A 25,486-nucleotide genomic window follows, 5' to 3' on the forward strand; every position below is an offset into this window, starting at 1 on the left:
TGGCCACATGCTGCAGTGAGGGCTGGGTGGTGGAGCAGCGAGAACGTCGGGAGACATTGGGGTCAGCAGCAGCATCCCCGAGCGCCAGGAAGGGATGGGTGGGGCCAGGTTTGGCCAGAGCAGGTTCTGAGAGCAGCACAGGGAGGCTGCAAGATGGAGCTGGAGGACGTGGCAATGACCCGAACAAGGCCAGGTGGAGACTCGCAGCAAGTCAGAGCTGGGGTGGGGTCATGACCATCAAGGCGGGGGGGGAAGTCTCCTGGGGTGTGTGTGGCAGTAATGACCCCATAACCAACAAGCTAGTCAGGCTGAGGAGCCAGGCACATAGGTAGCTGGCTGCCATTGGCTCAGGAGTTGGGTGGGGCCCTGGGGGTGCTGTTGGTAACAAGTGGAGGGATACAAAGGAGCTTCAGAAGCTGGGTCATGGAGGCGCTGGGGAGATGATGGCCTGCTGTCAGAAAGGCAATGCTCGCCAGGAGGGATTGGGCCAGTGCAGTGAGGTAACCCACCCCTATATCTGAGGCCCAGGGAGGCCCTTGCTAAGGGAGACTTGCACCGCAACAGGATGGCAGAGGAGGGCCGTGACAATAGGTTTCTCTTTCAGCACAAGTACCGGAAATAAGAGAGAAGTCAATTACTCTCAGGCATCCCCATACCAAGCATCCAGTATTCAAGGCTTGGTGATATAAATGCTTCTAGCTCATAAACAACCATCAAAGGGTCATCTCATACCCTGGCAGGAATGTGACACTTGGAGGAGGACAGAGACTTCGGGATGCCAAATGTCAGATAGGGGTTCTTTCTGGGAAGGGCAGGAAGAGAAGGGGTGTGTGTGAGCAGACTGAGGAAATAAATTCCATGGATATGAGGGTATTAGTTCCATTTCTTGAGGTCCATTTTGATTTCATATGGTGGAAGGAGGAGTTCTCAGATCTGGGCGCCATCTTTATGGCCGCCATTGTCACTTGGGGTTAACAAAGGGCAAGTAGCCTGGATGAAGACTCCAGGATAATAAGAAGCCCTTAGAACACTATACCTTTTATGTTTAAAGAACCTCCCTTAGAACATCTAGGGTATGTATAAGGCAGAGGGATAGAGGACTGCGTTCATAACCTTTTCTTTGTATTCCTTGCTTGATCCGAGGCTACGCAGAGTGTGTGGACTTTTTCAATAAATCCTTTTCTGCTTTAAATGCTGGTAGTTGCTCACCATATCTCAGGCTCTAGGGGAAGGGAGGTGGTTTGAGATCACTGTTTCTCCAGGAGTACACAAATACAGTTTTCCTGTCCCCAGGGTAACCAAGCATTGGGTGGCAGGAGATGCAGGCAGTAGGTGGAGCCTTTAAATGGCAATGCAGAAGGGAAGCTAGGAATGCTGCTCCCCTGGGACTCAGGTAGACTCAGGAGAGCAGCATATCACCAGGCAGAGCATGCCTAGATGCCTCAGAAGGACAAAAGAGAATGGGGCTTGCAGGTCAGCATAGCTAGTTGTGCAACAAGGACTACAATTCATGCTTGCTTTTCTCTCTGCCACTTCATTGTTCCTAGCTGCTGTTCTTACCTCTGTGTACTCTCATTTCATTTTAATGAAGTTTGAGTGTTGAGTGCTAAAGAACCAGGTCCATCACACATTTTGAGTGTTGAGCGCTAAAGAACCAGGTCCATCGCACATTTTCTTTTTCCCTTGGCTTGCAAAGTTGCAATACAAGTTCAAAGAACTGAGAAATATTTTAACATACTATCCAATTTCAATGTCATAAGTCATTCTGACCCTTCCTACTTCCACCCTGGATTGCTGCAGTGCTTCAGCTGCTATTCATCTGTAGGGGAGGAGCTGACAAAGTCCTGCTAGCAGACAACAGGCCAGTTCTTGAATTTATATAGGGCAGAAAGTGATTCTGTGCTAAGGTCTGGCGAATGCTGGCAGAATGAAAATCACCACGCTTACATTTGCTTGTACATTTGGTACAAGGGCTATGAGGAATGTCCAGACAAGCCAAGTGACAACAGACGACTGTCCTGTTGTAGATCTCAGAAGAAGGAATCAAAACAAATTAACTTTGAATTATTTTCCTTGAATTTTATTCAGTGCAATGGCTTTAAAACTGTTCTAAAACAATCCGTATGGCTGCTATTCTCTTTTACAATTACTCTCCTTTGCACAGCAATAGGCAATCTAATTGGAAAATGACAATACAATGTTTTTTGTCTACATCTAGCAAAGCTGTAGTGTTACAAATGACATTCAGAACCAAACCACATGTTCAGAAATACTGCATTGTGTAGAACTTCTTAAAATACAGGTGGAGGATTGCATATTGGAATAATACCCACATAAAAAGATCCCTATACAAGGACAACAAGCATTTGAGGGAGAAGACCAGGCTTAACTAGAACCTTTCCCCCTTGACATTATTATCTTATTACAAGGAGGGTTTTGTTTGTTTGCAAGCTCTTTGCATTCAACAGGAAGCATTCAGACAAACAGTCCCTGTCCATCAACTATCCTGATCTGGTTCATTCTATGAAAAAATGTCCGATATGGCATTTCTGAATGTGCAGTCCAGTTCTCAGTGGTTGACAAAGTTGTGTATATTTCTTGCTGCATGACCCCTACAAACATGTATAACAAGAACACGTTTTTTGTTCCAACAGTTTTTATAGGATAATGATGGCTTTTACATTTTTTGATTCATTGTTGAATGAATCATTGCTTTATGGGACTGTTTTAATAAATAACAGTAACAATTACAAGCGCAACACTACTAACAGTTTTGCAAAATCTGGTTTAGTAACTCATTCAGCAGGATAAAATTATAGAAATAAATAATCTCTTATGGTCATACGTATTGAAAATGAACATGCTCAGAAACTATAAAGAGCTGTACAGTGACTGAGGAGCTGGGATTCTGGGCCCTACACCTCTAGGTCTTAGTTTGCATGGAAGGTTATCTCTATGTGGACTGAGTCACTCATATTTAGTTTAATTATTCTCTCCCTCTATGTACATGTAGAAAAAGACCAGCCATAGCCAGATATAGACACTGCTGTTCTGTAACTTAAAGGGTCTGGTTACACAGAAAAGAGAGACTTCAGTTCCCTGAACATTCCCTCCGCAGATGAATCTGTGCTATTCCCCTCCATCCTCTTTATTTATCTCTACTGTCCCCCCAAAGGACTGAAAACAATATTCAAGAGTCCACAAAAAGCCAATGATGTATATATAAAAAATAGCTTACAGTACATGTGGATAATTAATTCAGAATGAAAAAAAATTGTGTTTTCCTGATACAGAAATCAGACCTTTTGTTTCCAAATAAACATCTGGAATTATATCCTAAATTGTTTACAAACAGTTGATGCTATTGCTAAGGAACAAGCAAGAGCCACTAGCATTCTAATACTGATTCCCTGTTTATTAAACAAAAGAAGCATCACTATCTAGTGATTAGAGGAAGGACTGGTTCTCAGGAGTCTGGGTTTCTGTTCATGGCTCTGAGGCCAGCTTAGTCAAGACAGTCCTTTCATCTGCCTTCAATTTCCCATTTCTGAATGGCAACAGTGATGCCACCTGTATTCTATGTACAGCAGTTTCAAAGGAGGAATTCTGAATTCCTAAAAAGATTCATGTGGTTGGCTGCAATGTACATTAAAAACCTTACACTTCAGAACTTCATCCACAGTATGGGTGAACACTGCCATCACTGACCCATCAGCGGTCGTGCCTATTTCTGCAGCATCTCACACCGATCTATAAAAGATGCAGGCTACAACATTTAAAATGTGTTTGCTTGTGCAAGAACAAGTCCTGCTCTTCCCTGTTTTCTAAGGAGGGATGGTGGGGCGGAAGTTGCTAGAGGCCTGGTGAAATCTCTCTAGTGCTTCTTTCCGATGTGTCCAGATGATAAAAATGCCATCAATAAATCTCAAGTATAAGAAGGGTGTTATTGGGTAGGATCGGAGAAAGTACTGCTCCAAGTTAACCATGAAAATGTTGGCGTACTGGGGTGCCATACAAGTGCCTATGGCTATGCCATTGATCTGAAGGAATAAATCTTCACTCAGTATTCACCAGCTGCTGTCACAGTTATTCTCATCCGTATCATCCACTACCTTTCAAAGGAATTTACTATAGCTATCTCCTTTGCATCTCCTTAGCTGTCCTTGCCACACATGAATATTAAATCTTAGGAAAAGATACAATTGGAGCAAGAAAGGGGAGAGAGGCAAGGGATCAGAATTTAAGGGGATGTGGAAAAATTTGATACTTGGGATGATAGAGGCCTCTTCCACATGGTGAACTTTACATTGGGCTTTCTGCATATTCAACCCATGAAGATTGGATCCACTTTATTCATCAGTTCTGGCCCCATACAGCTTCAATTCTTTAATTCTATACTTTGAGGAAGTTGAACCAAAGTGGTGTCTGTTTTTTATTTCTGTACTAGAAAAATGCCCCAATTCTGCTGTGAGCTTTGAGGAATGGCAAATTTCATCAGTCCATTGGGTGAGGACTTGTCAGTTTCCTTAGCTGATTGTTGAGGAAACTCAATAAAGGTTTTTTTTAATGGTACCAACCTTACAAGGTTGGTATTTAATTTTTTGAAAATTCAGGGGGAAAACTTGATTGGTCACTGTTCAACCAATCAGGATGTAGGGGGATAAAGAGGCGGGCAAAAGGCAGGGCCAGGGCCAGGTCTCACACCAAAGAAAGCATCCTGCACTTCAAAAAAGCCCCGATTTGACTTTGCAGGGGAAAAAAAATCGGGGTATACATGCAGGTAGAAAAGCTGCAGAAATGCCAAGAAAGGATTGATTCTGCGGCAGTTGCATCCTTTCTCCATGTGGAATGCAAAAAAGTCTAGGAAGCTGTTTGGAGACTGAATCGGGATATTTTGACCATTTGTGCAGAAGTCTGGAGAGAAATCAATGCAGTATGGGGCCAGAACCGATGAAAAAGCTCCATGTGGAAAAGACCACAGTGATGCTGGTGTACAGTTTCTATTCAGAATTTTTAAATTATGCTTGACTGAACTGAGTTGTGTATGTTTAATTATAAGTCACCCTGTATTGTTGGGATAGGATATAAATTCAGATGGTAAATCCAAATAGCTCAATAAGTAGTTTGTCAAAGGACAAACCATTGCTCACACCTCAAAACGTATTTGCATCCTAGTCAAATTAAGTTATTTACAAGGATACAATTTACAATTTGCACTCACTAGCTTGCTACTGGAAAATGCATCTTTTAATCTGAGAACTCCTATCATCCAAAGCCTCCAGACAGGTGAGACCCTCTCCTCATCTTGTACAAGGTGTCTAGCTGCTTTCCAAGTCTCTCTGAAGCGAACACAAGGTTAGGGAAAGATCCCCACCCTTCACTAGTCTCTGAAGGAGGACATGGAATCTTACTGACTTTATGCTGGGCCTGTGAGGTGTCCCCCCCACCCCACCCCTTTTGCCAACTCAGATCTGGAAAAAATGTGAAAGCTCAGCTCTGCAGTTGCTCCAGCTAGACAGAGAAAAGTCTTCCGTCTGGCTCAGAAACAACGTGGATCAGAACGAGAGAAGAAGTGGAGTAGGCTCCACCCTTCTCTCTCAGAGAGGAAACAGTCTTTGGCAAGCATGAATTTGTCCCCTGAGGCCAGACAAAATTTGTGAGTCCTGGATATTCATCTGGATATAGGGTTGCTTACTCCAAGTTTAGAAGTTTATGGAGATTTTGGTGATGGAGCCTGGGGAGGGAGTTTAGTGGGTGTATAATGCCATAGAGCCTGCCCCCCAAAGAAGCCAATTTTTTTCCAGAGGAACTAATCTCTGTAGTCTGGAGATCAGTTGTAATTCTGTGAGACCTTCTAGCTCCACTAGAGGGTTGGCAATTGTATCTGGACTCCATAGTGTCATGTAATATTGCTCAGGGGATCGTGAAAGAACCCTGCCTCCCATTATCAAAGAGTCTTTGAGTGTTTTTTGATCATGACTTCAAATCTTGAAGCACTTCAAGCACAGAACCCCTCCCCACTAACCTCCAAGTACACTGGGATTAGCAAGAGCCCCAGCTCCCTTAGTGTGCACATCAATCACAGTACAGTAGGGGAGGTGTCTCCACTTCCAAACAAGAACTGTTGGAAAACTACTTTCCAATTAACAAAACACACAGAGAAAGCAAGAAACCAAGCACAAGCAAGATTACCATCTGCTCATCCTCCCGGCTCTCGCTAGAATCCTCAGCCTTCCTGTGAAGAGATGCCTCATGGGCCGATCGTCTGCCAGGATCTGTCACCTCAGCCAGTCGCTCACCATCTGCAAAAGGAAAAACAGATAGCCCACAGAGCATGAGAAGGCTGAAAAAGGGCTTATATCAGCCCTACCCCCAACACCGGCCAAAAGAGCAACTGCACTCCAGGTGCATAGATCAGATAATACCCCTCACATCTGATAGAGGATTCCTGAAGAAGTCTTTAACACAGTGAGTGAAATTGGTACACACGCAATCCACAATATCTACCTGCTGAGTCTCAAAAATGCCTTCAGCGCCTTCAGAGTAATAGGTCACTAACCTCATTTCTGCTATCTTACAGTCTTTGCAGATGGACCATTTATAGTGCAATACATACACAATTACTCATTTGGTGTTTGGAGTGCGGATATATCTTCCTTCAAAACATTCTGTTGTACGGATTTCAACATTTTCCTCAACTGCTCTAACTGCAACATTTTGTTACTGAGAAGATGTGGTATTTTCTTCTTAGGTACTGCTATTATGAATCTCGATTCAAATGATGTTGCAAAAGTGCCATGATCCTGTCCACTGCCTGCAAAACATTGTTCATGGTATGCAACAATCTTTGTCAATGCCCACATCACTTTGAGACCTAAAAAATGTTTCCTCCACAGGTTGTTTAGAGGCCAAGTTTTCCCCACCTGTGTGCCTCTGAAGTATTTTTCTTTTAAATCAAGGAAGAAAAGCGGTGAGCACAAGTCCTCTGCAGCAAGGCCCAAACTTTGTGCACAAGGGAGCCCCAGAGAAAAAGGGAAGGAGATGAACGAGTTTAGCAACTGTGCATGTTTAGCAACAAGCCGAAGAAGCCAAGACAACTAGATTTGCTGGTTAACGTATAGCTCTAAACAATGTTAACAGGCATTAAAAAGACAGTCATGAAGGTAAAATCCAACAAGGGGTGGATGGGGCTATACAATGTATTGCACGGCACACCGGATCTGGGAGACAGTAAATGCTTCCCTGAGGGGGAAGTCGCTCCTGGCTTGAAGCAGGCAGTGGTGTGTCTGCTTCTAAAGAAACCTACTTTTGACCAGGAGAGTTGAATAACTACCATCTGGTCTCAGATGTACCATTCTTGAGCAAGGTGAGTGAACCAGTGGTGACTGACCAATTTCAGGGATTCCTGGATTAATCAGAATGGAAGCCATTCCAGTCTGGCTTCAGGACTGGTCATGGAACTGAAATGGCCTTGGTAATCCTTGGATCTCTTGGCAGCTTTTGATATCATCAATGATGGTATCCTTCTGGCCCACCTTTCAAGGTTGGGACAGAAAGGCACTGTTTTGCAGTGGTTTCAGTACTATAGCAAAGGCAGATTTTCAGAGATCAAAGCACCACAGGGGAAAAGATGTAGACTCAGTGCATTTGGAACAAGAAACAAAGTATAGGTGTTTATTTGCAAATGCTAGGAGCCTCTGAGTTATGAGTTGTTAACCCAGAGCGGTTCAAAGTGGTCAGAGGCTTGTTGGCATCTGGCCTGCAGGAGGAAGCCGACTGCTCAGTAGTTCACTGTGACCGTTTTGCTCAGCACTTCACAGACAAAATCTCTTGCGTCCATTCCATCATGGCCTCTGCATTAGCAGTGATGGGGGCAGGGTGGTTGGTCTGGTCTGGTTGCTTGGGATACTTTTCAGTTTATTCAGTTGGAGGAGGTGTACAGGATCCTAGGAGGTTTGAGGCCTACCACCTGCTTGTATGACCTTGCTCTTCCTGGCTACTCTGTGTGTAGGAGGGTTTGATTTACTGGGTATGAGAGGTAGCTAACACCTCCTTGATGGAGGTGGGATGTCACACAGATGGCATTTAGCTCAATCTTGTGCTGCCAGCTGATCCCAGGCGGCCGGCAGGCTGTAGAAACCCTAAACTGGTGCCTGGAGACAGTTTTCTGTGTGTGCAGCCTAACAAACTGAAGCTTAATCCCAACAAGGCAGAATTGCTACTGATGAGCGGAAGGTCAGACTCAGGATTTAAGGTGCCATCCATTCTGGATTGTGTTGCACTCCTCTTGAAGGAACAGATCTGTCGTTTGGGACACTCTTGACCCCAGGCCAATTGCTGGATAAACAGGTGGCACTTGTGGACAGGATGACTTTTACAGTGGCCATCTGGCCACTGTGGTACATGTCCTGGTTACATTTAGCTTAGTTTACTGCAATTCGCTCTATATGGGGCTGCTTTTGAAAAGTTCTTGGAAGATTCAGTTGGTGCAAAATGCTGTGGTTGGGATGCTGACTGGAGTGGGTCATAAGGAACATATCACTCCAGTCTCCTCCTTTGGCTCCCAATCTGTTTGCAGGCACAATTTAAGGTGCTGATGCCAACATTTAACACCCTATATAGTTTGGGACCAACATACATAAAGGACAGCCTATTCCCTTATGAACCTACCCAACCACTGTAGACATCTTCAGAAGTTCTGCATTGAGTGCCCTCGCCTTCTCAAATTAGGTGGGTGCACCCAGGAGAGTGTTCTCAGTAGTGGCACCAAAACTCTAGAACTCCCTCCGCAGCATGCTCCCTTCTGTTGCTGTCTACTGCCAGCATGTGAAGACTTTTTTTTTGTTTTGCTTGGCATTCCCTCAGTAATCCCTCTTGTCTCCCTAGTGTTTTAACTGTTCTTTTTATCTTTTGTAAATATTTTCTGGCTTAAATTTTTAAATGATTATTTATTCATAGTCTGCCTTTCTCATTGATACCCAAGGCGGATTACACAGTGCAAATCAATGTAATCGACAGCTAGAACATTCAATGAGCAAAAGTACAATATGATCAACAGCTAGGACATTCAATGAACAAACACAATAGGGTATGGGTTGCAGAAATTTTTAAAACAAGATGAAACATTTCTTAAAGTACAAGAAATTAAACATGACATCTCAGTAGGAGCATATCTACTGAAGGGTTGTTGTGGGGATAATATAACATACTTTGTAAACTGTTCTGAGTGGGTGTTAACTTGTCCTGAAGGACGGTATATAAATCAAATGCTGTTATTATTATTTTGCAAACCTATGTACAGGTCTATGAAATGCTGAATCCTAGCAGCTAAACTAGGCCAACTTGGAGGACTCATGAAACACCCGAATAAATTAGGAAATCCTATTCCTTGTGTCAGGGGTATGGAAGAGGAGAAAACTGATCTAGGCCTTACAAGAATATGATGACCAATTAATACTACTGATTACATACTAATTGGCACCTTTTGTTATGTCCAGTAATCATACATACATCCAGAGGAGTTAGCTGTGTTAGTTTGTAGTTGCAAAATAATAAAGAGTCCAGTAGACTAACCAAGTATATTGTAGCATCTGACGAAGAGAGCTGTGGTTCTCGAAAACATATGCTACAATAAAGTTGGTTAGTCTTAAAGGTGCTACTGGACTCTTTCCTATTTTGCAGTAATCATACAGATACCCGAGAACAGCTCTTACCCTTCTTCATTTTTCTACAGTCATGTAAGAGACTGGAGGGGAGGAAGGAATGACAGCTCCATGATGCAGCAATCCCTCTTCCTCACCAGACACTTTTATACTTCCTCTTTGGGAACTTAGGATAAGGTGCAGCTCTTCCCTTCCTCCTACCCTGCCTTAGCCTTGGCCTCTCGCAGTGCCTAATCCATGGGCAGATTATGTGTAACTGATTGCCAGAGGCCATTCTGGACATCATTAAAAAGGTGTCTTGGATTCAGGGTACATAGAGAAAGAGAATGTGTCCTTCAGAGGCTTGGCATGAACCAACAGAAGGGATTACCCTGGCACTGGGCCTTGAAAACAGTTCGCTTCTAGACAGGATTGTTCTGCCTCCAGGAAAAGTGTACTGCTCTTATAAAAGTCTCCTTCATTACACTTATGCTAAGCAGTTTACTATGTGCTTATCAGCATCATGTTTAATTATGTGCAATCCAGTACAATGTTAGATAACAGCAAGCGTAAGCTCTGCCCAAAGTAGAGACTGTTAAGAACTTATTTCAATACACGGCCACATGCATTCAGTGACAGAGCACATCCTGCAACCCTGAGGAGGCCTCATATCCTTTGATGCATCTACCCTTCTCTCTTCTTTTAGTTACTTTCAGTGAAGTCTGAAGCTCCATTTCGTTGTCTCCCACATAACAGCTGACTTGCCCCTTAGGATTAACATCCCATGTTTTTTCTTTGGACTTCATGATGAAGTATAGAAAGTATAATGCAATATAGAAAGACATCAAGTCTGCTGAATCAAAACTTCAGAAGAATAAGGAATGCTTTAGGGTTTTGTTGTGTCTCTACAATACAGTGCTACAGATGATCTAATGAAGAGCCATAATGCATACCTCTGTTTCACATCAGGCAATGCTGCCTGAGTATGGCATTGCATGTCTGTCACTACCCAATTTTAAAGGTGATGATGAACAGTGACATGAGTTGCATGGTATGTGCACTGGAACCTTGTCAGACTGTTGACATTAATAGCTCTGGCAAAACACTCAGTGTGCTGGTCAGGTAGCCCCACATTCAGAATTATAACATAAACACCACTTTCCTTTGCGGTACAGGGACCAACCAACACAAGAATAGGGGAATTTCCTTTAATGTAAATTATAAACTTTTAAGGGTTTGCAGCAAGCACAGGACAAAATGAAGCAAATAACAATACCATTTCCATGGGGAAACTATCCCAGGACAGATCAAGTGCAAGCTTCAGAACCCAAGTGTGTTCATATAAGCTTGCTATGTTAAGGGCAAACCAACTAACTTACAAACTACTTAAATCTACAGGGGTGGGGTGAGGGTAATGTTTCCTTGAGAGAGGGGGTGGTCACCCCAGCCTTGAAACAGGATGTGGTATGTCCACTTCCAAAGAAGCCTACCCTGGACCCAAGAGATCACAACAATTATCAACTAGTCTTAAATGTTTCATTCTTGAGTAAGGTGGTAGAATGTGTGGTAGCTGTACAACTTCAAGCTTTCCTAGATGAAGTGGATTGTTTGAAGGCTTTAGGCCTTGTTATGGAACTGAAGCAGCCTTGGTTACTCTGGTGGATTACCTAAGCTAGGAGATGGGCAGAGGTAGTGTAACTGTTATTCTCCTAGACCTCTCGGTTGCTTTCAATACGATTGATCATGGTATCCTTCTGGATCGACTTTCTGGGCTAAGATTGGGAGGTACTGTTTTGAGGTGGTTCCAATGTGGAAGGTTTCAGAAGGTGGTACTGAGAGACTTGGCTTTTGGCCTTTGCGGTCCTGAAAGGCTCCGTTTTGTCCTCTATGCTCTTTAACTTCCCCACATTCAGCCAGGATGTTTACTGGAGTGGAGAAAGACCATATCACTCTAGTCTTGGCCCAACTACACTGGCTCCCAATGTATTTCAGGGCACAATACAAGGTGCTGATCTTTAAGTATGTTGTTGACCTTTAGGTATGTTGGTCCAAAACCTATATGGTTTGGGACCAACATACGTAATGAACCACCTACTCCTTTATGAACCTATTCAACCACTATCATAGATCCAGAGGAGTTAGCCGTGTTAGTCTGTAGTAGCAAATTAGAAAAGAGTCCAGTAGCACCTTTAAGACTAACCAACTTTATTGTAGCATAAGCTTTCGAGACCCACAGCTCTCTTCATCAGATGCCTGGCTCCATGCATCTGACAAAGAGAACTGTGATTCTTGAAAGCTTATGCTACAGTAAAGTTGGTTAGTCTTACTGGACTCTATTTTTCAACTACTATGTTAACCTTCTGAAGCCCTGCTTTGGGCGCCCCCAGCTTCTGAGAATAGGTGGTTGGCAACTCAAAAGAGGACTTTCTTGGTTGTGGCACCAAAAGTCTGGAACTCTCCCCCAGGAAGATCCATCTCTGCCCTTCTCTTGCCATCTTCCACCAACAGGTGAAGACTTTTGTTTTGTTTTGTTTTGTTTGGCATTCCTCTGGTGATTCCTCCTTCCTGCCCAAATTGTTGTTTTTATGTTATTATATGTATATTTAAGTTTGGAAGTTTGAGAGACAGTTTTGTCTAGTGGTTAAGAGTGGCGGGACTCTAATCTGGAGAACCAGGTTTGATTCCTCACTCTTCCGCCTGAAGCCAGCTGGGTGACCTTGGGTCAGTCACAGCTTCTAGGAGCTCTCTCAGCCTCACCCACCTCACAGGGTAACTGTTGTGGGGATAATCATAATATACTTTGTAAACCACTCTGAGTGGGTGTTAAGTTGTCCTGAAGGGCAGTATATAAATTGAATGTTGTTATTATTATTGTTGTTATTGTTGTTGTTTTAATGATGTGCTTTTGTTGGTTTTAATGTTTTTAAAGATGGATTTTATTATGCATGCTTTTAATTTGTTAGCCACTTTGGTGGCCCTTAAGAGAGCAGAAAGGCAGGGTTTGCATTTTGTAAGATCAGGGCTGGATCGACAGGGGGGTAGGGGGGGTAGTCTGCCCCCAGTGCCGCCAAAGAGGGGGCGCTGGGCACAGCTGCCACCCTGTGAGCGCATGAGCAGCAAGACAGGGGGTGCGCTTGTTACGAGCCCCCTGTCCTATGGAGCTGGTGGTGGCAGCGCGGATGGCTGGGAGGCCGCCCACACCATTTGCCTGCCCCACAGGACAAGGGGCGCATGGCAGGCAGGCTGCCCCTTGCCCTACAGGGCAGGCAAAAGGCAGTGCGGGTGGCTGGGAGGCCGCCTGCGCCATTTGCTTGCCCCACAGGACAAGGGGCGGCTGGCTTGCTGTGCGCCCCTTGTCCTGCTGGGCTGGCAAAAGGCAGCGCAAGCGGCTGGGAGGCCACCTGTGCCATTCGCCTGCCCTGCAGGACAAGGGGCACACGGCAAGCCGGCCGCCCCTTGTCCTGCAGGACAGGCAAATGGTGGGGGCGGCCTCCCAGCCACTCGCACTGCTGCTGCCAGCTCCGCGGTGCGCCGGGACAGCCAGCTTACTGCGGGGCAGGCGGCATGCGGGGCGGGCAGCATGCCGCGCCTGCGTGATGACGTCACGGAGCAACATCATCACGCAGCGCCAGGAGCGCACGTGCCCTGGGCGCCAGCAACCATAGATCCGGCCCTGTGTAAGATAGACAGACAGACAGAGAATAATTATAGGAAAATATACTCATTTGGACTGTTCTATTTATGTAAATAAGGAAAGAGCAGAAAAGTTGCCCCATCCCATCAAAGCAGGATGGATGCAACCAAAAGGTCTCTGCTGAAGCCAGAGCGGGATCTTAATTGTGTATTGGCAGGACATTTCTCTCTTGTGTAATATGAATCTCTTAGCCAGAGAGCTCCCATCACTTAAACTCACATTTACCACAAATTGAAGGGAAGGAAAGATCCAATAAATTGCTTCTGGAAGGAGGACACTGCAAACAGAGCCCTTATTCAGCCTATGTGGACTGAAAAGATCTACCCACTCCATGTATTGATCCTGACCTATGGTAGGGCTGAAACAAGATACTTCTGGCCTTGAAGGCACAGAACAAAACTTGAGGGCCTACAACCTGGCAGTGCTGATCCAGACAAGTTTTAGATGGCAGTGTTCCATAGATGTACCCTAAAGCAGTTCATTCATGCTCTTTCAATCACAAAAGATAAACCAGTCAGACCAAGTCTTGCATGAACAAGCTGTCCATACTTCTCAAGCTAAGAAAGAGGGCCGAAGTTCTATGAGAACAGTACTAAATAGTGATACGGCTTAAGACATAAATACCAAGACCTCCCCCCCGCCCCGAGAGGAATTCTCTCTTTGGTGTTTACCTATGAACACCAAGACAGAGTTCTCTCTCTCTTGCAAGGTTTTACCAGTCACAGAGTGACTGGTAAAAATTTTCTTAATAGCCTACTACTTTGTGTTATTTATTTACTATGATGGTTCTCAAATTTCAGTTTACGGGGCTGAAAAAGTATTTCCAGTTCTTTAACTGCTAGTATTACATTTTCAGGCATAAGATCTGTGCAGGGCAGTGGGATCAGATTCTTAGATGCCAGCATAAAAAAAGTTTCCGGTGCCCAGGAGAATGGAGTTTTTCCTTCCAGGCCAAGTTGGCTCTATAGAGTGGGGGTCAGTGCTATAATGGCAGCAGCTGTGGCCTGCTCACAGTACTCTATTAGTCTGCTCCAAAGTTATTTGCAAGGCCTTTCCCACCTCTCTTTACAAGTTTGCCTTCTTCCTCCTTAATCAACTTGGTCTGCTTGCGAAAAAGATTATTCTCTGTTTTCTAGTAATTTCAATAATTTGTTTTTGTATTGTTTATATTGTGAACTGTTTTGTGATTATTTTATAACCTATTTTGAACATTTTCTCCAAAAGCACAGCACAAATACTATCATCACAATAACTAGAGGGGGGAAAGGCATGTAAAGATATTGGAAGCTGTTTAATTCCAGATATCATTTTATTGCTAAAGTACAGAGGGTCTCTACAGATCTTTCAATTGTAATTTAACATCTCTATATCTAATAAACAAAAGACTAAAGACTGGTTTTAAAAAACAGAAATTTTGGCTACTGCCCCAAAAAACTGACAGTGGCACATGCACATCTACAGACATCCATAAGTCAGGCAATATTGTGGGTTGCTGTTGGAATCCAAAATACAACAAAACACAGCAGCCAGTAGAAGATGACAATGGTGGAAGGGGGGGTGGGGGTGGGGAGCTGGAGCAAGTGGAGTCAAGCCACTGGTGGCAGAAAGGGGAAAATGGGATTTCCTTTCCCCCACGAGTCTTTCTGGTCCCCTCTCATAAGAGTTATTCCTTTTCCAACATTTTTTCTCCTAAGTCTGCACTGATCCTTTTAAGCAAGTAAGGTTTATTTTTTTGCCCCATACTTCCCCCCCTCCCCAAATACTAACAGGATTTTGAATCTATTAGCTGAATAAATATGTGAGCAATACTCCTAAAATCCTTTGAAATGAAAAGAAAGGAAATAGGACAAACCTCAGCATAACTGCAGGAGAAAAAGCAAGGAGTGCAGTTCCCCATTAATCAAATGCCCTCTCTATCTTGTCTTGATCAGTATGGAAAAGACAGAATGAAACAGATTTTTTTCCCCCTGTGAAAATATAGAAGGAGAGGCCAAGAGCATGACCAACCATTTGGATTTTTTGTGGAGAGAAATCATATTGGCAAGGCACTTAAAAACAGCAACTGCTACACTCTGTGAACATATTCTAAGCAGCAAAAGCAGCTAACCAGCGATTTCATACAAAAACTATAGTAAGTGTAGTAAAAAAGATTTCAACTGGGGAATGTAAATTAAGCACCAGTATGGAATGGTCTTTGGAAAAAGCCGCTGAAAGATATTAGAATAATCTCTCTCTCATTCTCACTTAGGAATTCCAGCTTCTGACAAAAGCAGCAGCAGCAGCAAGGAGCCTCTATTTGTATGAAGGACCACACCTAAAACTGCACATTTGTTCATTTTTATATCCATACACCAGCAGCCACTTTTTCTCATTCACCCATAAACACAGTGTGCCATCCTTATACTACCTTTGTCAGTGCTTAAAGCTCTTTTCTTAATAGCCTACTACTTTGTGTTATTTATTTACTATGATGATTCTCAAATTTCAGTTTACTGGGCTGAAAAAGTATTTCCAGTTCTTTAACTGCTAGTATTACATTTTCAGGCATAAGATCTGTGCAGGGCAGTGGGATCAGATTCTTAGATGCCAGCATAAAAAAAGTTTCAGGTGCCCAGGTGTCTGGGATTTTGGAAGGCTTTTATTTTTGAAACACAGTATCTTCTCAGGATCTGAAAAAATAATTTTCTTCAATCTGTTTTTCTTTTACTTGGCAAACATTCCCAAACATTGCTTTTAAACTTGGGTAGGGTGAAGAAGTAGTCAACATGAGACAGATGGATTTATGCCTATGGCTATTCATCTACCATCAAGAAATTGGTAGCAGGTATAAAACAGAGTGCCTGATATGTGTCACAAAAGACGGTTTTCCATAGCAATTTGAGAAGCCCAATTCCTGTCCTACTTCACCCCATGAGATGTACTTTCAGTATAACCCTTCCACTGATCTCCATCTTTTATATAGGGAGCTTTTTGGACTACAACCTTTTACAAGACTGTTTGGTTTACTAATAACCATCTGCTCTCACAGCACTCCCTTCTGAAACTACCAATCCTTCACCTAACTGAACAGCTTTGGAGGGGAAGGGGGAGTTCTTTAGATCTTACTACCCAGAATCTTCCAAATGAGAAAGGAGATACTTAATCTCTCTCTCTCTCTCTCTCTCTCTGATCTCTCCACTATTTCAACAAACACTATTTCACATTAGATTCTTGAAAACTCTAATTATTGCATTTATTTAGTTTGACAATAATCTGCTGTTCTTCACACTTGAAACATTTCTCTCAAACCAGCATTTCTCAGCTCTTGCCTGGTCTAAAAGTAATGAAGGCTTAAGAGTCTATCTTCTAGACTCTTAGTAACTAGAACCATGGTAAACTAGCCCTATTCTAGCACTAGTAGTATTCTACTAGTTTTGTATTTCCATACAAAAGCCATTTCCACACTACTCACCTTCATCCAGAACGCTGCGGAATGCCGCGACAAAAACGCGGAAGATAGCATCTTCTTGCACGAGTTTTGCGTGACATCGTGCAGAACTCGCGCAAGAAGACGCTATCTTCCGCAGTTTTTTTCTGCGACGCTCCACAGCGTTCCAGATGAAGGTGAGTAGTATGGAAACAGCCAAAGAATGTGGGACAGCCACTGAGGGTAAGGGGATACCATTACTTTATCAGCAAGATTTGAGTCCATTTGCTTCTTAAAGACCAAAAAGATTCATGGTTATAAGCTTTCAAGACAGCTTATCTTGTTGGTCTTTAAGATGCTACTGGACTCAAATCTTGCTGTTCTACTGCAGACCAACATGGCTACCCACCTGAACATTTCTTCCATCACTTTCTATAAAACAAATGATAGGACAGTGCCAAACACAGGAGGATTAGCCTTGTCAACATATACAAGATAGGAATTTCACAATGGCAAGAGTCATTCTCGAATAGTCTCAGCAGTATTAGTCTTTGTGTGGCCATGACACTCAAAGAACTACAGCATTCTCAGCAGCAACTGCAATGTTCTGCCTTTCCAGAGAAGTGAGATGGGAAATCACATTTCCTCAGTCCTTTATGACATTTTACAGATTACATAATGGAAAGATGCATCTTCCCTAGAAAAGAAGTACTTGTATTGGCATTTGGATCCCCTTCAACAACCGAGCAACAGCTTCACATTGATAAAACTATAAAGAAATCATCTGGAAAGGGTCTTCTATTTCAGTTTTGTGGTTGGTTCAACTAGAAGCAATAAAAATAGCTATTCAGGGAGGAATAACTACAGGGATACAGAGACAGAAGGCATTCTTTAATTCTGGGACGTGTTGGTTATCTTGTCCCTGACACTGAAAACAAAAAGAAGATGAATGCTGTTCATTACTAAAGCCCCTACCCCACTTCTCTACTAAGCAGCAGGCAGCTCCCGCCTCTCTCCCTGCTCTGCTGTGCCAGTCCATGGCACAAATGCCATTAGTATTCTAGAAGCAACCTGCTTCATCCCCCTTTCCCCACTCCTCAACCCATCTCCTAGGAGACAGAAGCAGAAATATCATCCACACAAGGCCTGAATAACAGGAACAGGAAATTAAGTCCTAAAGTTCCCTCATCCTGTTTCTAGTAATTACAGAACCCTGACAATACGATTTCTTTCCTCATTTTTTGGCAACTGTCTGTATCACTCAATTCCCCGCTAACTCATCTCATTTCCTTTTTAAAAAATAAACAGCAAACCTACTTGATATGGGGTGGATGGGGCAGTGCATAGGGAGAGAGGCAGTGGACAGAGGAAGTTACAGGTCCTTAGAGAGCAGGTAGGTACTAAAAATAAAACAAATATACTCATAGACAAGGTCAATGTAATCACAGACCAAATCTATTTTAGACTTCACTGTGAATAGGGTGCCCTTTAAGAGGGAGAAAACCAAAAACATAGAGTTGCCAGCAACTGGGAGAAAAAATGTCTGGCCCCCTTTAACAAAGGCTTAATGTGTGAAAAATTGAACCTTTTTATGGCTCTGAGGTAGAGGTTGCCAGCCCCCCTTACCTTGACAGCAGGGGATGAGAGGGGGCGGGGGCCCCTGATCTGAAGTTGTCACGTGTGCATTCTCTGGTGATGTCCCTTTTGGTGTAAAATCAGAAATGATAGTCTCTCTTTTTGCTATGTGTGGGGCTGATTTGGCAAGCTGAGACCCAGTAGTAGAGATGGGCATGATCGGACTCACGATGTGACCCCCCCCCCCGATAATGGCATTTGCGCCATCATGACTCAGCTAATCGGTTCCGTCCACGGTGCCCGATCCAGCGTTCGGGGGGGCCTTGATCGGGGGGGCCATCATGATCTATTCGGAGAGCCACTCAGGCGCCAATAATCTATTCCCCTAGCAACGGAGCCAGGGGAATGCCTGAGCTGTGTTTGCCCTCCTTGTGTCGCCCTCAAAACACGAATGGAAGCCCAGCTTTCCTTGATTAGCAGGCTTCCTTCCAACCACAGAGCAGCAACCCAGGGGAGGGAGGGGGGAAGGGGGTGTTCTGAAGCCATGGGCACAAAGGTTTTTCCTTTTTAAAAAAACGGGGCTTTGTAGGAGGAATGGGTGTTTTTCTGTCTGTCACTCTGTTTTTAACCTGCTTTTAAAACACTGTATTTTGTGGGAAAACCACATTCACGGTTCTTTGTGTGTGTTTAAAATATGCTTTTTGAAGACTGGCTGCTTGCTTTTAAAATCGGGTGGGGAGGAACGGAGGATTTTGTCCCTGCTTTTTTTAAAAAGCTGGCTGAAACATGTTGACGGGGTGTCTCTCTCTATTTGGAGAGGCAGGGATAGATCCCCCCCCCCGCTCTAAGTGTGTGTGTGTGTGTGTGTGTGTGTGTGAGAATCAGGGCCGGATCGAAGGGGGGGTAGTCTGCCCCCAGCGCCGCCAAAGAGGGGCGCCGGGCGCAGTTGCCAGCCCCAGGAGCACACCTGGGGAAAGTTGAATGGCGCGGGCAGCCTTCCATCCACCCGCGCTGCCTTTTGCCTTTCCCACAGGACAAAGGGCGGCCGGCTTGCGGGAAAAGCAAAAGGCAGCGTAGGTGGCTGGGAGGCCACCCGCGCTGTTCATCTTTCCCCAGGACAAGGGGCGCACGGGCAAGCCAGCCACTCCTTGTCCTGGGGAAAGGCAAAAGGCAGTGTGGGTGGCTGGGAGGCCGCCTGCGCCGTCCGTTTTTCTCCAGGACAAGGGGCACGCGGACAAGCCGGCCGCCCCTTGTCCTGGGGAAAGGCAAAAGGCAGCGCGGGAAGCTGGGAGGCCACCCGCACCGTTCACCTTTCCCCAGGACAAGGGGCGCGCGGGCAAGCCAGCCGCCCCTTGTCTTGCGGGGCAGGTGAATGGTGTGGGCAGCCTCCAAGCCACTCGTGCTGCCGCCAGCTCCACAGCGCACCGGGACAACCGGCTTGCTGCGTGGGCGGGGAAGCGACCCAGGAGTGCACGCACGCAAGAGCCTGACTACGGTTGCCCTGGGTGCTGGCAACTGTAGATCTGGCCCTGGTGTGAATGTCCCCTCCCTGAGGGGTGGCAGCTCGTTGCCGGGTTAAAAACTTCCCCCCCTCTGCTCTAAGAGTGTGTGTGTGTGTGTGTGTGTGTGTGTGTGTGTGTACGTCCCCTCCCTCCCTGAGGGGAGGGGAGGCGGCTCATCGCTGCCTCCCCATGCACCTCCCACTTTGGCCTTCCCGATTCCGGATCGGAAACGGGACTTGATCGGTTAGAATTGGTGACCTGGGTTCGGCGGCAGCCCGGATCCATGAATGGCTTGATCGGTATTTTTTTTGGGATCGTGCCCACCTCTACCCAGTAGCTTTCAGTTTTACAGCAGAAGTGATTTTTTGGGTCCTCCAGAGTGTGCATCATTTCACCTTGTGTTCCAGGGCTCTTGGCATGCCTCCCCCTTCTCCCCCCTCCAGCCAGGTGGACAGAAGCTAGGGTTGCCAAGGAGGGGGCAGGGAACCCCCCCACACAGTCTCCTCCCCCCCCCACTACTCACCTAGCTGGCAGGGGGAAAGCACCGGGCCTCCTAGGGTGCACCCCTAGTGTCACTCCCAAGAGTGACATCATTGTGCAGCCCCCAGAAGCGCTCCCGGGCTTTGCGACAGGCCAGTTCTGCCTGTTTGGGGGCCCAAATCAGCTGGGAGCAAAGCCCAGGATTACTTCTGGAGCCTGTGCAATGACATCACTCCTGGAAGTAACATCATCACTTCACACTAGGAGCATGCACACATGCTTTGCGCACAAGCAAGGAAATTGCACGTAAATGCGAGGTGTCCCCCGCCCCCACACACAGGAGGGTAAGAGGACCTGGCAACCCTAGTAGGAGCAAAAGATGGGGACAAAGGGGCTGACCATTTTTTTCTCCAGGTTGTTGGTTACCCTATCTTTAGATCTCAGTCAGAAGAAGAAAAGTGTGGGGTATGAGGGGTACGGAAGAAATATCAGAGCAAAGGTTATGATGTTGCATATTCATTAACACAACATTCAGTAAATTTTCTGTAAACTTCATATTTACATCCTTAGTGGACTTTATCCAAACTGATCTCTACAGACTGGCATACTCTCCAACATCTCCTAGATACCCCTTTCCTAATACCAGCTGTTACAGTCTGAGCTGCCCCCCATTACAATCTAAAAGTTCTACTATGTTATATTCCTTTATTCTGTAGCAGCATGCACTGCTTTAAAAGTCACAAGGATGTTTTCTCTTCAGAAAAACATAATTCCTGTACAATCTGTTATTATCAATAGTTCGAAATGAGCCTTGCCAACGTGTGAAATGACAATATGACTACATAACACTTTACTTTTATTGTATTTATATGCATGTGTTTTAGAGACAAGACACACTTCTCACTCAGGACCAAACTGCACATTACAATGGACGTCAATGACTGGCAGTGCCATCTAAATAGATTTGCATCCTTCCAAATTCACTGGGCTTACAACTATGATGTGGATCTTTTAAAAAAATATTCAATTTATATTTCCAACATCTCCCAATATGTCGCTTATATTTAAAAATCCAGCTAAGAGAGGGGTGATATGATTTGGGTTGCAACTAGGCTTCCCAGTTGCCTGCCGCTGGTAGGCAATCTCCTGGGGGTTTGCCCTGTTGCCTGCCAATCGCTAGCCACTCCCCTCCCCGGCAATTTCCTACCAGTGGCAGACAACCTGGGAAAGTACGTACCAGGTGCACTCCTGGTGGGGTGTAACAACATCATTTCCCAAAGTAATATCATCATGCTCGGGCTAATTTTGGCCTCAAACGGGCTGAACTGGCTCTGCATGAAGAGCAGGTGCAAGCCTGTGGCTGGTGTGATGATGTTACTTTTTGGAAGTGACATCATTGTGCCTTGCCAGGAGCACATGCCTGTGAGAAGACAACTCCCAGTAAGTCCCAGGTCCCCCTGCCCCACCAGGAGTGTACGGGGACCTGGGAACCCTAGTTGCAAACCCTGCTCCTCATGCTGCCCCCCAACCCCCTCCCCACCATGACACATGCTGCTTTTACCTCTGGCAGGGAAAATATACTGGCACTTTGTCATTTCCTTTTCCTCCTACAGAGGCTAAAAGTAAGCTTGATAGAGGTTAATTGAGAAAATATTGTTGGGGAAAAGAGTTAACCACACCCCTTTTGGAGAGCCACAGCCCCAAACTATACCCCCCACTTTAAGGTAACTATCCACACCCCAACTTAACATGTAGTTTGATTCTCTTTAATGTAATCTGTAGAGACTTTCAAAAGGATGCTGAATCCTGATGAGTAACAATTCTAGCACCACAAACTAACAAAATTTTAATAAAGAATATCTCAAAGGCAAAAACTGAGATAAACCAGGACAGTGTTTTTCCAAGGACAAGTGCCAGTAAATAGGGGCCGTCTCCAGTGAACAATAGTTGGGGCATATGTAATCACCCATTTTCCAGTGGTGATCAGAAATTTAATTCTGCCAAGTGCCAACCATGAGGGAAAGCCTCCAGTCAAGCACCACCACAGGAGTAACACATTTTTCAAAAAGCTGCCAACAAAAAGAAGCGGAGTATGACTCTTTAAAAAATGCAACCAAGCTGCTCTTATGCTGTTGTGGATTAAAGTAGCAGGAGGAGCACACATGTTTAGCTCACCCCCCGCCCCCCCCCAACTCCCTCTCGGATTAGGTACAAGAGGAATGCACTTATGTTGCAGAGCAGGAAGCAAGAAAACTGAGCCTTTCTGGTTCCCATAAACCGTGTTTGGCTGTCAAGCAAATTCAAAATGTGCGGCTCTCTATTATTCATCATAGTTCATTCCATTTAGGTCTGTCTCTTTGTACATTTCCTCTTGCACTGTAGGGTTTGTGTTTTATTTTTCTCTCTTCTAAAATAAATGATGAATCCCTGCAATTTCACCACTGTACACATGTCAACTCTCAGACAAGGGGATAAGGTTGCCAAGTACCCTTACCATCCCAGCTGGAGGGGGGGCATGGCACCCATCTTTTTTGTGAGGCACAACAACATCACTCCCAGGAAGTGACATCATCATGCAGGCCTGGGAACACTTTGCACCATGAATGGTAGCATGGTGCAGTGGCATAAATTCAGAATAAAGAAATTAAAAGAAAAGGGCTCTGAAAAGGAAGGTGGGGATGGGACAATTTTTAGAAAGAGAAACAGCTTTTCTATATTGGACAAACAGGTTGGCCCCTTCGCAAAAGAATATATAGACATAAATCTGATTAAAAACCTCATAATATTCAAAAAGCAGTGGGAGAACATTTTAATCCCCCAGGACATTCCATCGCTGATTAAGAGTAGAAATTCTCAAGCAGAGAAACTTCAAAGGAAATTACTAAGCGAGATTGCTGAAATTGAGTTTATTTGCAAATCTGGAACAATGGACCACCCAGGGTTGAATCAGGACATAAGATTTTTTCTTGCACTACGGATGTTAAATTTTTGCTCTGTGCACCCATGCTCTCTCAAACTAATTACAACATGTATTATAACTAGCTTCCTGACACTCTAATTTACAATACCACTTCCACTAGTGTTAGCAGTCAGACCGTCCCTCTCATGGAAAGGGCAGTTTATGAATATGGCAATATCATAAACCTCTTCTCCTCATGTGCTCTGAGCACAAGACATGCTGCCTGGCTAGGCAGAATGGTTTCCAACCCAGATGGAGTTGGAAAATTACTGGAATCTGAGTCATGAGGCATGACTGACTAGCTGCCCACACTCTGGAGATGTGCAAAGACCAAAGAGGTCTTCCAGGAGTTCTTGAGTTAATCTCATCCACTCCTTTCCAATCTTCCTCCTTCCACCTTCCTAATCAGAATTATTCAGGAACCTGATAACTCTTCTCTTCTGCTAATCGTGGGTCTTCAAATCACCTTTTAACCTATAGTTCCTCCAGATCTGCCCAATCAAGCCTCTCCCAATATATTGTCTCACCTCCAGAGACAGCCATTACGCTATTATTCTTGGGGCAGAAGACGTGATCCTGGGCCGAATCCACACTTCCCTACCTTCTGCTTTTCATATGCAATAATCACGCTGGAGTCTATCCCGCACTGTCCCAGTCTGGGTTCACATCCCCTCTCTTACTGTGGCAGCATTGCGCTCTACGTTGTCCACATCCCTTGGAGAATCGCGCCGATGATGACATTGTGTGTTTTTTAAATTTTATGATAGATTTCCACTATAGCGATTTTTTGCTAAATTGCTATGGCGAGGCCACATAGCCCTTTCAGTGATAAACCACACAATGAAGCATTGCACACTCAGGCCAAGAGAAGCAGTGTTTTCTGATAGTCAGAGCCCCAGGAGAGAACAATGGGTCACTGGGAAAGATTGTGGGAGGTTGGTGCTGGCCACTTAGCACAGGCTACTTATTTAACACTAAAATGTTATTGTAGAATAGCGGATTTTTGCTATAACGGTAATTTCAACATTTCTTTAAAAAAAAAAAAAAAGAGTCAACTTTGGCAGCCACAGATATTACCGAACCAGTCCTTCGGCAGTAAAAAATGACACAAATGAAAATGACGCCTGTTATGATCATCACTTTCTTTGGGGTGGATTTTGCTTTAATCTTTCCCTTCACACCCTCTGGGTAGTTAGCTGCCACCAGGAATATATAATTCCAAAATGTTTTATTTAAATTTTCCCTTTTGTAACGTGTTTGAGCGTCAGGCTCCTTCGTGGTTCTATGTGGCCCTGAGGATAGGAATGGGAGATAACTCTGGGATATAACAAAACAAAATAAAAGTTTATTTTTTAAGAAGCGTATTGGTTACATAAAAGTCGTTCTTAGTTCTCCTAGTTGCTTCATCCAAACTCATTCACACAGATCTCTTGTAAGACTTCAAACACAGTTAGCCTCTTTCTCTAGGCTCTATATTTCTCTCACAGAGAACTCCTCAGACAGCACACAGCTAGCCTGTTTTCTTTTCACTCTCAATCCTTTCTCTCTCAGGCGCACACAGTTTGCCTGCTTCAAATAGAGTGAATATATAGTCTCACAGACACACTAAGTTCAGGATTCCACTCAGGTTGCCTTTCCTTCACAAATACATGAACACCCTCAGGCTTCACACAGCTCGCCTCTCTTGCCCTAACTGAATCTTTTTCTCTCCCTCAGTCTGAAAACTGCCTTCACCCCGCCCACTCTCTGTCATCAACCAATCATATCACTCACTCATCTCTCTCTTTCACCCCCACTCTTCACCTATCTCACCAAACATTTAAAGACACATGCACCCATTTCTTGAAATCATTACAACGCCCCCCCCCCCGATGCCTCCACGGGCATTTTTGAGCGCCCCACTTCAGGGTGATATTGAGGGACGGGATTGCGCAATAGCACTAGGAATGCCCACTTTAAAAAAAAAAGGAACGGGGGGAGCATGCCGCAGACAGGGATGGTATTCCGGAAAAGCTATAAACAAGGAAGTGGGGGTGGTTAAAAGGGGGTGGTCTCTTTGTGAACCACTTCTATTTGTTCACATCCATGGTGAGAACTGTGCAAGAGAAGCGTTAGAAAGCGCACCAAACTCATCTGAGGCACAATGCAACAGATGCGAAAGAATGGCGGGATTGAGGTAAGAGTATGTGAACAGCCCTCTGAGAAGCGCCTAAATGGCAGGGGGGAAAG

General features: G+C 44.7%; 1 protein-coding gene across 1 annotated transcript in view; it reads right to left on the minus strand.

The window, feature by feature from the left end:
• Positions 1-25,486, minus strand: part of B4GALNT4 (beta-1,4-N-acetyl-galactosaminyltransferase 4) — a 271,144-nt gene that overhangs the window by 117,651 nt on the left and 128,007 nt on the right. The window contains exon 2 of the mRNA XM_054970157.1: positions 6,193-6,302. Within this exon, the coding sequence (XP_054826132.1) occupies positions 6,193-6,302 (110 nt within the window). The remainder of the gene's footprint in view (positions 1-6,192; positions 6,303-25,486) is intronic.

Source organism: Eublepharis macularius, chromosome 2 (genome assembly GCF_028583425.1).
Source record: "Eublepharis macularius isolate TG4126 chromosome 2, MPM_Emac_v1.0, whole genome shotgun sequence".
NCBI lineage: Eukaryota > Metazoa > Chordata > Lepidosauria > Squamata > Eublepharidae > Eublepharis > Eublepharis macularius.